The sequence below is a fragment of the Lipophrys pholis genome (genome assembly GCF_963383615.2).
Source record: "Lipophrys pholis genome assembly, chromosome: 4".
NCBI lineage: Eukaryota > Metazoa > Chordata > Actinopteri > Blenniiformes > Blenniidae > Lipophrys > Lipophrys pholis.
The window spans coordinates 20,071,646-20,085,102 of NC_137637.1; the positions used below are offsets into that span (position 1 = coordinate 20,071,646).

Sequence of the window (13,457 nt, forward strand, 5' to 3'; positions counted from 1 at the left end):
CGTTCTGCATTTATTCACTTTTTCTTAAAGGTTCTGGACTAGCCTTTCATTTTTGCATTTGGTACAGCCTTAAACAACGCAAATATGGTAATGAAATAACATAAGTATGACACCAGTTTGTTTTTTCCCAGAATGTCTTTGAACTGAAGGAATAGATTCCCATTCTGAAATTATTCTGGAGCCTTTAATACTTCTGCACGCTCTCTAACCTGGAAACAGTTTCACATTTCAAAGTGAAAGCCTCGCCACATGACTACACACTTGGCTAAAATAAAAGTATTACTCTGTGATGTACTGATAGGTACTTTATCTTTTTACTCGCGTCACGAGTTTAGTTAACTTTAATATACTTTGTTTAAAGAGATGTTCGCGTGTCAAGGTTAATATCTCCTGAGCCGGAAGTGGATCAGCCGTCAGCGCCACTGTAGCTTGATCCAGTCTGTCAGTCCAGTTTGCGTTTGTATTTCTTCTCCTAAATGCACCATGAGCTGCTCTGGAGACGAGGACGATCCTTTCCCCGCGGACCACTGTTTGTTTACCGAGACATTTTCTCAGGAGACTGTCTACAAGCTGCTCGGCGAGGAGCTGAAGATCAGACAGGTGTACGGAGCGCACCTCGGAGTGGCCGCCCCGGTGTGGGAGGCTGTAAGAGCGGCTCGTTTACGGTCCGATGGAGCCGGTGTGGATCCTGTCAGCACTGTTTGTTGGTATTAATGTGTCTCTGCGTGTCCGCAGGCATTGTATCTCTGTGATTACCTGGAGCAGCAGCGTGTGGAGCTGCGGGGGAAGCGCGTCATAGAGCTGGGAGCAGGCACCGGGGTGGTCGGGATCGCTGCAGCCCGTCTTGGTACGTGTGTTTTGGTTCACGGTGCAAATGACAGTGTGAACTCTTTCTGAAGATTTATGTGAGTGGTCATGTGTCCAGTGTTGAAATGAGGACTTTACGGTAGTTTTATCTGGGTCTGAGTGACCACGTGGATCATCCCTGAGCTGTTTCGGTCCATCCAGGCTTCCGTAGGACTGAGTTTCTGAAAATATAATGGGAGCATGTCCAACTGAGCGGACACCTTAAAGGAGTCATATTGCACAGCTTTTCAACACTTTCACGCGGGTCTCGTTGGTCTAAAAATGTTGTATTCAAAGTCTGTTGCCCCCAAATCCAGCCTTGACTTTAAGCCATTTGAATATTGCATCATATGAGCTGCATTTACAATCTGCTGTGTCTGTGAGAGCTGGACTGGCTCCGCCCACACATTCCTATCTTGGGAAGTCCTCCTGTGGTGCCATGTGCCAGAGCAGAGCTGTGGGAGGACCTACCTTGATTGGGATTGGCTAAACCGCCCATGACACTATAAAGGTTCTGATTTCTGATTTGCTTGTTGGAGCACTCTCTCTTTAAAAATTGAATCAAGTAAGGGAGAGATGACAGAGTTTTCCCACTTCTGGGACGTCATTCCTAGTTATGGGGATATATGTTACTGTTGGAAAGCCATTAGAAAGTGACTTTTGCATAATATGATTCCTTTTAAAGAAACAAGCTAAAAAAAAAACACAAGTCAATATTGGCGCTGAGTAACTGTAAATCTTTGGCAGTTCAATCCAATGAATATCTACAGAGCCTCATAATTCAGTCTTTTAACCAGGTGTGCTGGAGCATTTACACATAATAAACCTGCAGGACAGGAGTCCCGAGGGCCTTCTTGAGAATTGGCAAACACTTACATGTGGTGAACACTAAAACATATTGCTCAGTGATGTGAACTAATAGTAGTATTGCAACAATTTTAATCAAATACCACACTGTTGACATTGTGTCTTGTTGTATTTATTACTGTTTACACTCCCCACCTTGGAAAAACACATTATTTCCTTGAAGAAAGCAGTTTGAGCTTGGAAAACAATTGACATGTTATTTACTCCCTCGAGTGCTCTTGTCAGATTTTTACTTTGGTGCTCCTCAAACTTATTGCATTTGTCAACATGGTTAGGTCGCTTCATTTGCAATCCATATTCGATATTAAATCTACCAGAGACCCCAACTGTTGCTGTATGCATGCATCTCTAATTGCACTGCTCACTGTGTGTCCATTAAATACAATGTCAAAGTATTTTTATTTGTTTTTTTAGGTGCAGAGGTGACACTTACAGACCTCCCTCTGGCTCTGCAACATCTTGAGGCCAATGTTTCTATTAACAAGCCTTCCAGTGGCTGGCCGTCAGTCCCTCCTTCCGTCCTCCCTCTGTCCTGGGGCGAGGACCACGTCAACTTCCCTTCTGACTGGGATCTGGTGATTGGTGCAGATATCATTTACCTCCCAGAGACTTACCCACTGCTCGTGGAGACACTGGCCCATCTGTGCAGTGAGGAAGCACTGGTATATCTCTCATCTAGAATGAGAGAAGAGCACCAGACTCCATGTTTCTATGAGGAATATCTACCCAGCAGATTCAACGTGGAACTTGTGCACCGGGATGACAATGAGAACTACAATATTTACAGAGCCTCTCTGAGGACAGAGCAGTGACTGCAGGGACCCCCTGCTGTGGGACTGTGAAGTTTACAAACGGCAGCTTTGACTTTGGCCTCTGTACTCTTCCTTTGTTGCTCTTTTTAACAGAGCAATTTGGGAAATTTGTCAAAGCATTGTGTAAAAATGTGAAGCCATCAGAATTGCTGGCTGCTTTCAGTCACGTCAGAGCTTAATATATTCAGTTTAAATCTTACTTTGTTTTTACATTAAATATTTTAATGTAAATATAATAAAAGAATATGATGTCTTTTGTTTCATCAAATGTTTGTAAAAATAGGATTAGAAACATTTTAAGGAAAAAATTATCCTTTATGGAGCGCTGGAGAGAAAAGTAAAGAACGTTTGTGTGTCTAATGTATAAATACACTTCACAATCATTTATCAAGACATCATGTTCAAGAAGTAAGTGAAATGGTTGTGATCACATGGTTTATTTATGAAACAAGTACTGTAGCCCAGATACTTTCCCAGCCTCAGGCCTGTTTTCACTGATGCATCAAAACAGCAAACAGTCCCCCGACTGTACATATTATGTCCTGGCTTTTACCTTCGTCTTGTAGAAAGAGTAAGTCAGTGGACTTTTGGACTTTTCCATCTGTTCTTCATCTCATCTGTTAAACTCTGCTTGTTAAACATTGTGATTATTGTCTTAGTCAAAAAAAAAAAATTGGGGAGTGGCATGGCTCACTTGGTAGAGCAGTCGTCTCCCAAGCTGCTGAACAACTTACAAAGATCCAAGCTGTAGCATTTTCAAATTAGACTGGAAAACATAACATCAGAGAGGGCTTGGTGAAAGCCATCATTTTCTATTAAGAGGTGTGGTCATGAATTGTACAATTCTGCCCTTTTTAAAGTTCTTTGTATTTTCGAATACAAGTGAATAACGTTCTATTTACTGTTTCAAAGACCCCCTTGTTGGGTATTTAATCATGTCAAATGAATATGATCGAAGCACATCTTTATAGATAAAACTTTAATTTGATTTATTTGCCGATCATATGTTAATGCCTATGTCCTCACATAAAGCCTTTACTCACTTATTAAGCATCTTTACACCACTACAGGGAAACTCAAACGGAATCAATAACGAGCAGAAAGCTATTATAGCTACTTTATTGATGGTGTTTCAGTGATCACTACTCTCACCTCCAGTTAAATTAAAATGTAACTAATTCTGTGGGAAAAGGCAAAAACATGTGTGTAAAGATATTCAGTTTCTCAAAACATTGTGTGGGTGACTGGACTTGATTGAATTTGTGACGACATTTCCCCTGTTTATCATTTATGACTGATCTGGAAACCCAATATTGATGCTATTGAATAAGTAATTCTTTATAGGAATGGTTAAAAACAAAATATCTATAATTTACATCAATCTTCTGGAATGTCTATCCTTTGTTAGCCGATATTTGTTTATGTTGTGTTTTTCTAATTTGGATCGGAAACAATTGACACGTTACTGTTCAGTGCAAAGCCGTTTCGGTGAGATGCATAACACCCGAAACAAAACTTGTCCCAAACTACTGGGTCAACAGATCCCTTCCTGCAGCCTGCTGTTCTGTACACACCTCATCCCTCCTCTCCTGCACTCTGCTGATGTACAGACTTTCTGTTCAGAAAAGGAAAGCCTGTTTGTTACGCTGGAGAGTTTCAGAGAAAGGCAGACAGTCACACTGTTGCCCGTCTCTCCCTCTGCCACAATCCAGCCGACAAAACAACAGATCACTATCTCTGCGGAGTCCGCCTGCCATCACGCCCTGCACATCCCACGCGACATTCAACGTGCGTATCACGCTTTTTGTGGATGCTCGTTAGTACATGGGTCATTGCCTTGAAACAACTTAAATCTTTCACTACTCGACGGGGAAATAGTGAGCACTAATAAAGCTAGTATATATTTGATTATTGCACCTGATTTAATGGAAAAAAAACAACTACATATTAAATATAATAAACATGCATATATTTAAGGTTTTTTTTTCTCTTGAAAATACATATAGTAACACAGTAAATACAGATTAATATAGTTAACATCTCGTTAAAATAATCTTCCTCCAGTAACTTGTGAAGCCATGAAGTTACTGTTTTATTTATTTCTGGAGCTGTTAGTTTAGATTGAAATATTGCACATTGAAACAATGTTTAGTTTAGTTTAATTTAGTTTAGTACATGTTTGTAATTCTTGCGGTCTTTGTTCTAACTAGCAAATTCGTAATATGTAATTTCCAATTCTAAAAAAAACAGCATTTGCCTTCATAAAATTTCTGATCTAAATGTGATGCGTGCGTGCGTGCGTGCGTGCGTGTGTGTGTGTGAGACGAGTGGGAGGGGGACTGAAACCCACCATCCTCTCAAAACTAGTTGTCCTATTTGAACATCATTACATCTCACGTCACCTCTCGAACAGCAAGGATATTTTTCAAAAGCAGCTCGAGGTATGTGTTAAAATATTGTTAGTAGCAGTATCTAATACAGTGAGGAATTACATTTTAAGGATGTCACATCACTCTGTACTCTGGGAGTGGGATAGCTTATTTTATGAAGTTGGAGAACAATATAAAAATTATTATTATTTAAAGAATTTTGATTTGCTCTTATAATTGCTGTTGTTTGTAGCATATTCTTTTTTTTTTTCTTTTCTTGTTTCCATGCCTCAGATCCGTGTATGAGAGCAAATGATGGAGTTTTGGCCTGAGAATCAGGGGCAGTCACATCTATACTCCAAATTTGGAACAGTTCCTGGGAGAAATTACACACATAAGTGAGTTCATTCCATGAAAACTTTGAGTGGGATCGTGATAAAACAGTATGCCATTTTTTGATAATTGTTTTGTATTTACCAGCTGAGTATCAAATATTTAAATTCTTTTTAAATTTGATCATACATGTTTCCATCAATTTACTCACAGCTACCATGATCGACATCAGGCAGTTCACTATCCACTGTACTATGGTGAGCAGCAGCAGGATCAAGCCAGACAGTCCATTTACTGGACTGTACCAGGATCAAGGACAGGAGGAGCGCAACATGAGTACTCCAACTGGAACAATGCTGAGCTCGGTGTTCCTTCATCTTCTCACTTTCCTTTCATTCTGGACCGCCAATCTTCACACCACCAGGGCCTGGGTGAATATCAACCTCATGACACCAGAGAGTGGGCAGCAGCTCACAGAGGCGCAGGAGACAATGAGAGAGCATTTTTGAGGGACGGGTGGCGGAGGTGGGAGCCCTGTAACCCCGCCCGCTACAACAGGGAGGTTTCGGCAAAGCGAAGTGACAGCAGCTACAGAGAGCTGGAGGCTTGGGCCGCTCGGTACAGTCACTCATTGCCGAGAAGGAGACACACTGAAGAAGAGCTAAGGGGGGCGTCCCAGGGGCTGCTGGGGAGCCGCAGGAGTGGGACAGATCATCAGGTGGCAGCAGTGCAACAAGCACAACACTCTACCAACATCAGAGATTCTGGCCTGTGGGACAGGGGAACCAGGAAGCAAGCTCTTCATCAATCACTCCCTCATGCACCGGACACAGGAAAGGTGCTGGACATGAAGGTAAACACAGACTATCAGAGAAAGGTGTTCAGCCAACCCCCCTGCTATATCGCACCCCCTCCATACAACAGCCCACATAAATGTTCACCGGTAACACAGCAGTGTGACCCCAGCTGGGGGCAGGACATTAGGAGACAAACACTTTGGTCACAGCCCACCGTCAGAAAGGAGGATGTAGCTGCACACAAAAGGAAGGGAGAGAAAGACGCATTTATAATGTCAAATGAAAGCAAAGACAACCCAAAGCTGGAGGGATTGACACACCAAAGAGAGGAAGTTGAGAGTTTACAGGCAGGCAGTACACTCAGTGTCCAGAACATGCAGACTGGCCATGAACCCACACTGTTTCTGCAACAGCCACAAGTCACTCAGAGTTCAGGACTGACTGAAGAAACATCATCAAAGGTCATTGAAGGAAGAAAGTTCAAAATAAACAAGAGAATGGGTGGGATGACTATATTCTGCCTTGTGTCTCGAATAGCAGGTACAACTGAGAACCCATCGTTGCCTGTGTATGGCTCCCAAACAACCAGCCGAGGAAGAGAAACAGGAGAACCTTCTGAAGGCCTGATGGACAGAGCTCAAGTTAATCCAACCCACAAGCTGGCAGATGAGGTGGACTTCACAGTACCCACCCTCACAGAGGAGTCGAATACTGCCGATGTTAGAACGGCCATAGGAGAGATAAAAGAGACAGGACCTCACAATCCTGGAGATCCTCTACCAAACACAACAGATGAAAATGCAGTTTTCCAAGACCAAGCAGTTCCAAGTGATGACTGTATATTTGTTAAGCAGTCAGTTCAGCCTGTGTCAGCCAAATATCCACTGTGGAGGGAACCAAGTTTCACGAGCAGGGCTGAGAATTCATCTTCAAGCTGTGTGGAAGAAACCACTGAGGAAGAAGAATCAGACGGTGCACAAGACCGACAGGGTTGTGGTCCTGTAAGCAGTCATCCCATAGACATTGAAGTCAGGAGACTGGATATAAAGGAAAACTCTGAAAGTCAGGGTCTGCTGGTTATTGACACAACATGTGTAGTTGTCAAAATGGAGCTGATACAGTCACCAAAGAAAGAGCACATACACTATATGGGTTCCACAGCACATACTAAAGACAATACGTTTAATGTTGAAACCCTTCAGTCTCTTGACTTAAACAACCAGCAAAATCTAGGTGTGACAAATATTGAAAACACACAATCAAACGCCTCTCCAACAAATGATAGCCCCGAGACAGACTTGGACTCAACACTTTTAGAGAAAGAGGAAAGAAAATTCCTTTTGCCCTCTCAGATCTATGAGCGAGCCGAAAGAATCCTTGGAATTTCTCTCAAAGACTGCATGAATGAGCATCAACCTGAAGATGAGATGTTACACACTGATCCTGGCATTGAGCGGCAGGGTGAATTTTGTCTTATAAAAAATGACATTGATGATGGAGCTAATCAACCTCAGGGAGACACAATGGAGGAGGAGCATACAAAGAGTTGCTTAGAGTTAATCCAAACTGAGGGTGCAGAGAATACGACTGAAAACGACAATGACAGAGATCAAGGGGTTCTCAAAGAAGAAGAGAACTTTACAGAAAATCAGCAACCAGTTTCAGACAAATCTGACAATGATGAAACTGATTGCTGTCATGAAATAGACCTCAGAGGTCCAACTGAATCAGAGATGACTCAGGATTGTCCTCTCGACTCCACGGCTGAACAACACAAATGTGATCAGAATAACGACGTAAACTGGCCCCTTGATGGAGATCGATGTTCTCAACCCCATGACCTGTTTAATCCTTTGTCACATTCACCTTTCAATGTTGAATCTGGGGCATGCGTCTCGGATTCAAATGCAGAGGGAAGGCCTGATCCTGAGATAAGTCCAGTAGCAACAACTCACCACGATACTTTATCATTTCTTCAACCACCTCTGCAACAGTCGCAGTCTCTTCTTCCAAACGCATCTCATGAATCTTCTCCAAATTCCCCTGATCAAACAGACCAGTGGCCAAACCCTTCCTCTCTTGATTTACTGCATCAAACAGCCAAACCAGTGTCTGACACAAACGAATGCGATGAAGAGGGGGAAAGTGAGATGAACAGTGACGACCTTGCCATAAATATAACAGATGAGGTGGTTTCACCGCAACAATGTGATTGTGGTGATGTGGGAAATGCTGCTAATGTCACTAATGGCCAAAACACGAAACAAGGTGACGAGGTCCCAGCGAATGTTTTGGAGGAAACCCTTGAAACATCAGAAATAAAGAATATTGACGCTATCATACTGGAACAATGTGAAAGTGTTCAAACAGAGGCTGTTACTTCTGCAAACGAGATGAATGTGACTCAGCAACAACCACCAACACAGGACAGAGTGGGTCATTCAAGCCTTTCAGTGCAATCTGAAGAAGAAGGAGGAGAAGAAGGAGAAGGAGAAGAAAAAGAAGAAGAAAAAAAAGAAGAAAAAGAAAAAGCAGAAGAACAGCAAGGAGAACAAGGAGAACATGAGAGCAACTTACAATCGGAGGTCAAGCTTTTCTCTCACCAGTTTGCTTCAGGCCGGGAGAATGATTTGTTCTGTGCCAAAGAGAGTGGCAGGATTGAAGATCAATCTAAAAATGAAGCAGAAACTGAACTTCTGTCATCATTTCCATCCTCAGCTTCAGATTATAAAGTGGAGTCAGAGGAGAGCTCAGCTGAGCTTCACTCACCGCCCCTTAAATCTTACGAATCAGCCACAGAGCTTGTTCCCCCTGTGGACTCGGGCTCACTCCATCATTCACTTGATCCCAACACTGCTGCTGCCAGCCAAACTGTTCCTCTTCACCTTTGTCTGGACTCTTCTGAGGAATCTATTCAGACTTCCTCCTCTTCTCCAGATTCACCCCTTATCCTGGCTCCCAGCTCTGCTCCGCCCCCTCACGATGAAGGTGGTTCTCACAAGTTTCCTCCATCAGTCGCCCACAAACAAGAGCTCCGGTATCCCAGGTCACTGTGGGATGTAGTAAACCGCATAAGGAAACACACAGCTCCTGACTCCGAGAATGAAGAGGAGGAAATGAGTGAGCTGTGGGATCCAGAGACTGTAGGTGAGGAATTGGGTGGTCCGGGAGTGCTCGTGAACTCGGACAGAATCGTTTTTGATGAAGCAGAGCAGCAGGAGGTTTCAGCAGACTACGTGGATGTGGGACAAATCCTTCAGGGTGGCAAAAGTTCAAACGAGCAAGCTGATGACGACACGCTGTCTTGCAGCAGCACCAGCAGCCATGGCTCCGGAGGCACTGTCATTGAAGCAGACGAAGATGAGGATGAGGGAACCATGCCTAATGCCATATCAGAAAGCACATCGGAAGTCAACGAGGAGTTTATTACAACTGAAGAGCTTTGCTGCCGTGGCGACGCTGCCGCTGGAGGAAACAAAGAGGGTCCAGATCGGGCAGACGCAACAGAAACAGAGAGAAACGCTTCACCGGTGGAACGAAATGGAGCCGAATAACATTTATGTTGTCCTTCACAGTGCATAGAAGTACTTTACTCAGTAATACTTTGTATTATTCTCATATTTATTAAATGTACTTTTTTTTTTTTTTTTTTAGCTCTCGTGTAATATTAGTACTTATCTTTGATGACCAAGAAGTGACAGCAAAGTGTGCATGTGACGTTCTCACTGTTAGAGGGTCTTTGACGATAATAAAATCCAAAATATCTTCAGTGTCACTGTTTTAGAGAAATTGTTTCTTGCACTCTGTTTTCATGTTTCAATCTATTTTTCATTTCTAGAGCTTTGCACAAGTAAGGGCATGTTTGTAACTTCGATCAGGAACACAAGAAGTGTCTTCCAAATAGTGAAAAAAAATCAGATATGGGCCACGTTTATGCCTGTTTCAAAATGTCCGATAAGCTACAAGACGAAGAGGATAGAGGAAATATTATTTGAGTGAAATTTGTTTTAAAAAATGTTAGTGTGCTTCGTATGCAAATAAAGACAACTAAAATATATTTCCATTGTCATGTCATGTCTATGAAAAACTTCTCTCCTTGTACAGGAAATAGATTGTCTCCTGCTGTTTATAAAGAGACTCTGTCATAAAAAAAAGTGCAGAAAAATCAACATATTTTCAGTTTTGTGGGAAAAAAAAAAATGCATTTTTATACCAAAAGACAAAGTCCAGCGTTGAGGAAGGCCGTGTAGTATTCATCAGGAAAAAGGCCTTTTGTCAGTCTTGTACACCTATGAGCTCATAAAACATCTCACAAGGAGACTCAAAAACCTGTTTCCACTCTTTAAAGTGTTTGGTAAACGTCTGTCTGCCAATGTGAAGCACATTTAATATTACCACAGTGCTCCCTAACTTCTGCTTTACACACTAATTAATAAATACCTAGGATGAAAGAAGTTATAGTTTCCACCCATAGTGCACTCGGGATAATTAAAGAAAAAACAAGTAGAAAATAACAGTGGCATAAAGTTAAATATGTGAGCTGATTCTTCTGGATTTGGTGATTTATGAAAGGACTTCAGAAACTTGAGAAATGACGAGACTGAGCCGTGTTGATGTTGCACAAATATATTTCCATTGATTTAGGCGAAGAAAAATGATCCAGAAAACTTATGAAAGGTGTATAAAAAAGAAATAATAAAAAGAAATTGTTTACATGATAGTAAATTCTTTTTTCAATGGAACGGAAACACGTTTATTGACCTTCCCACATCAACAAAACAGCATGAGGACTGACGTAACGCGCGTCATTGTGTGTCTGAGTTAAAGGTGCTGCAGCACCTGGTTGAATGAGGTTAATAAGCATCTCTTTTCCCAGATACATCACTTTTACCTTTTCACAAGTCAATCTTTTTTTCTGATCTCACTAGAAAACTGAATGCAATGAAGAAATACTTGGGAGTGCTTGTAGAGATTTTTATTTATCTTTTAATAATTTGAAGCAACAAGGTCTTCCTTCAAAATCCACCATGAAGAAGTAAATAGTTTCAGTGGTAACATGTGTGTCAAATATTCAGTAACATTTAAACCCTAGATCAGTACGGCAAACTGGATTCAACATTTAATCTGTTGAGCAGAGTTGGGGTTTTTTTGCAACATAACACAGAGAAGTTTCTGATGAGGATCAATAGTTGAACGACCAAAAGTATCAGAAGCCTGTGCTCAGTGGTGAAGGCTCATCTGTAATTCAGTGAAACAGATTGAAAGTATCTACACGTCTGATTTCTCCTTTGAATCATCAGTGTCACTTAATATTATGACAAAAGAACAGAACTGGCGTTTTAACTCCTGTGACCATGGATGGTTCAATAAATACTGTAAATCATTCACACTCATCTAAAGCTGTAGCTGAAAGAGTCACGTGGCATGGAATGATGTTTCCTCAGCGAGCAGGCAGTACTGATGTCGATTCATTGTGAATAAAAGACTATCTGCTATTAAGACATGTTATTCTCACTTTAGAACACTTTTATTGTGCATGAAGGACCACTTTGAACAAATTCACCTGACCTTGTAATCTCATTACAAATTGCGGAAGAAGTCCTGCATCAAATAAGAAGTTTAACTTCATTTGTGCGATTTCACAGTTAGATTTTTTTAGCAGTAAAGACCATCTGAAGGTGAGACGACAACCTTCACACAAGAGACAGAACAGGTACGAGTGTTCAAAAAAAAATAAAAACCATCACCCTGTATGGAAAGCAGTAACCGAAGAAACAGGCAACAGAAGTTTTGAACAAAGTGGTCCTTCATTCTGCGATCACAGGAATATAATTTTTCCAGGCGGTAACAAGCATTTGTACACATCTTGCAGCACTGCCCTGATACAAACAGGTGATAATCAAAAACATTACAGCACCTAAAGTCTCCATTCCAGCCGAGAGACAGCAGCTATGAAGAGATCGTATCAAAGTTCATCGTGGGGCATCTTTAGAGCGTGGTCACAGAGGTCTGCAGAGGAGCAAAACAATCAGTTACACCCGGATAACATGGAACAGGGAAAGGATGAAATCGCGGCAAGTTAACTAAATACACACCTGTCCTCTTGCTGCAAAGTTTGTCTTTGACGTTGTCCGTTTCATGAGAGAAAAACTCAATGATCTCGTCTTCATTCTGTTCAACAATTGTTTCACACTGGAAAAAAGTAGGAAAACGACCAAAACCAGTCAGACAAGACAAATATGACACACAAATGAAACGTCAGATATGCATAGGGAACTGGACTCACTGCAAACTTCAAACTGGAAGTAGCCCTGGAGTCCAGCGCTGCCTCAGAGAGATCCATGGCCTCACCACTTCGAGATTTGATCCTGATGTAAGACTTCCTGTTTGTGGAAGAATCTGTGTGCTCGCCGTAGTCCACCATTCTCTCACACACATTCTCCATCAGCTCCAAGAGGTTTCCCTCCGAGCGTGCCAGAGGGACCTCGTGGCATCAAAAATATAAGGAAAACAAAGTTCATCTCAACTAAAACAGATATGCCAGATACCGTTGATCAACTAATTTTCATGTATTATCTTCCAAATGTCCAAATGTGAGTGTAGCATGAAGACACAGTCTCCACAGTGGGTTGGACAGAATACCACGTGGCTGTGCTCACCTCTCTGATGGACTGGCTGCCGTCTGGGTTGATCCTGAAGGAGCCTGTCTGGATCATTTTCTTGGGGTCTACCTGAGAGATGGCCCACTCCATCTCATCCACGAGAGCCCTGCAGGCTGAGGGGGCAGCAGGAGATGACAGGGGGCGTCAGTGCTGTGTTTTTTTTTTTCTTTTCCAGTGTGGCGTGAAACCGTGCGAGGAGAGCAAGCTGCCACCACATACCTCCACACCTGATGTCCTGTCCCTGCCTGGCCGCCTGGCTGCAGCTCAGGAGGAGACACACCAACACACACGGACTGAGCAGGAGCGCAGCTTCCCTCATTTTGTGCCTGAACAAATGTCAGCGTCACACAAACAGACGCACAAAACAACAACATTTAACTTTAAGTCCCCCGGATATGACACCGTCCGACCACGGGGTTAAGACGTAAACGCTGCCGTGTTTGTCCAACTTTTCATTGATTTTACCTGTTTGTCGTTCACGCTCCTCCAACACGTCACATCACAGGCGGTGAAATGTGGTGACGTAGCACCGAGGCGCCGGACAGGATGTGTGGAGCTGCAGGCAGCGCCGACAGCTCCCTCTGGTGGACGGGAAGAACACTGCCAGGGGTCCTCGATTACCATATGAATGTTTTTTCGTTTTGTTTTGAACAAAAGCAGAATCAAAATAAGACAATTCAACGGTACAATGATTCGCATCCTTGGACAGTGGATAATACGCATCATTGTGCATAATGTTCATGCGTCCATAGCCTGGCCAAGCGACTGGAT

At 42.5% G+C, this 13,457-nt stretch overlaps 2 protein-coding genes across 3 annotated transcripts; one reads left to right on the plus strand and one right to left on the minus strand.

Annotated features, from left to right (window-relative positions):
• Positions 1–483: 483 nt before the first annotated feature.
• Positions 484–2,612, plus strand: LOC308109020 (EEF1A lysine methyltransferase 3-like; the record flags this gene model as incomplete). The annotated part of the gene is made up of 3 exons (XM_080462359.1): positions 484–645; positions 736–847; positions 2,128–2,612. 3 exons carry the CDS (start codon positions 484–486, stop codon positions 2,523–2,525), a joined length of 672 nt encoding a protein of 223 aa, XP_080318485.1. The 3' UTR covers positions 2,526–2,612.
• Positions 2,613–10,636: 8,024 nt separating this feature from the next.
• On the minus strand, positions 10,637–13,209 carry cnpy2 (canopy FGF signaling regulator 2). 2 transcript variants are annotated; one of them, XM_080461341.1, is made up of 6 exons: positions 13,152–13,209; positions 12,906–13,012; positions 12,684–12,799; positions 12,311–12,508; positions 12,120–12,216; positions 10,637–12,033 (listed from the first exon to the last, which is right to left on the minus strand). In XM_080461341.1, exons 2-6 carry the CDS (start codon positions 13,003–13,005, stop codon positions 11,990–11,992), a joined length of 555 nt encoding a protein of 184 aa, XP_080317467.1. In that variant the 5' UTR covers positions 13,006–13,012; positions 13,152–13,209; the 3' UTR covers positions 10,637–11,989. The 2 variants fall into 2 exon arrangements, with proteins under 2 accessions (XP_080317467.1, XP_080317468.1); XM_080461342.1 differs by lacking the exon at positions 13,152–13,209 and having other exon boundaries at positions 12,906–13,143.
• Positions 13,210–13,457: the final 248 nt, after the last annotated feature.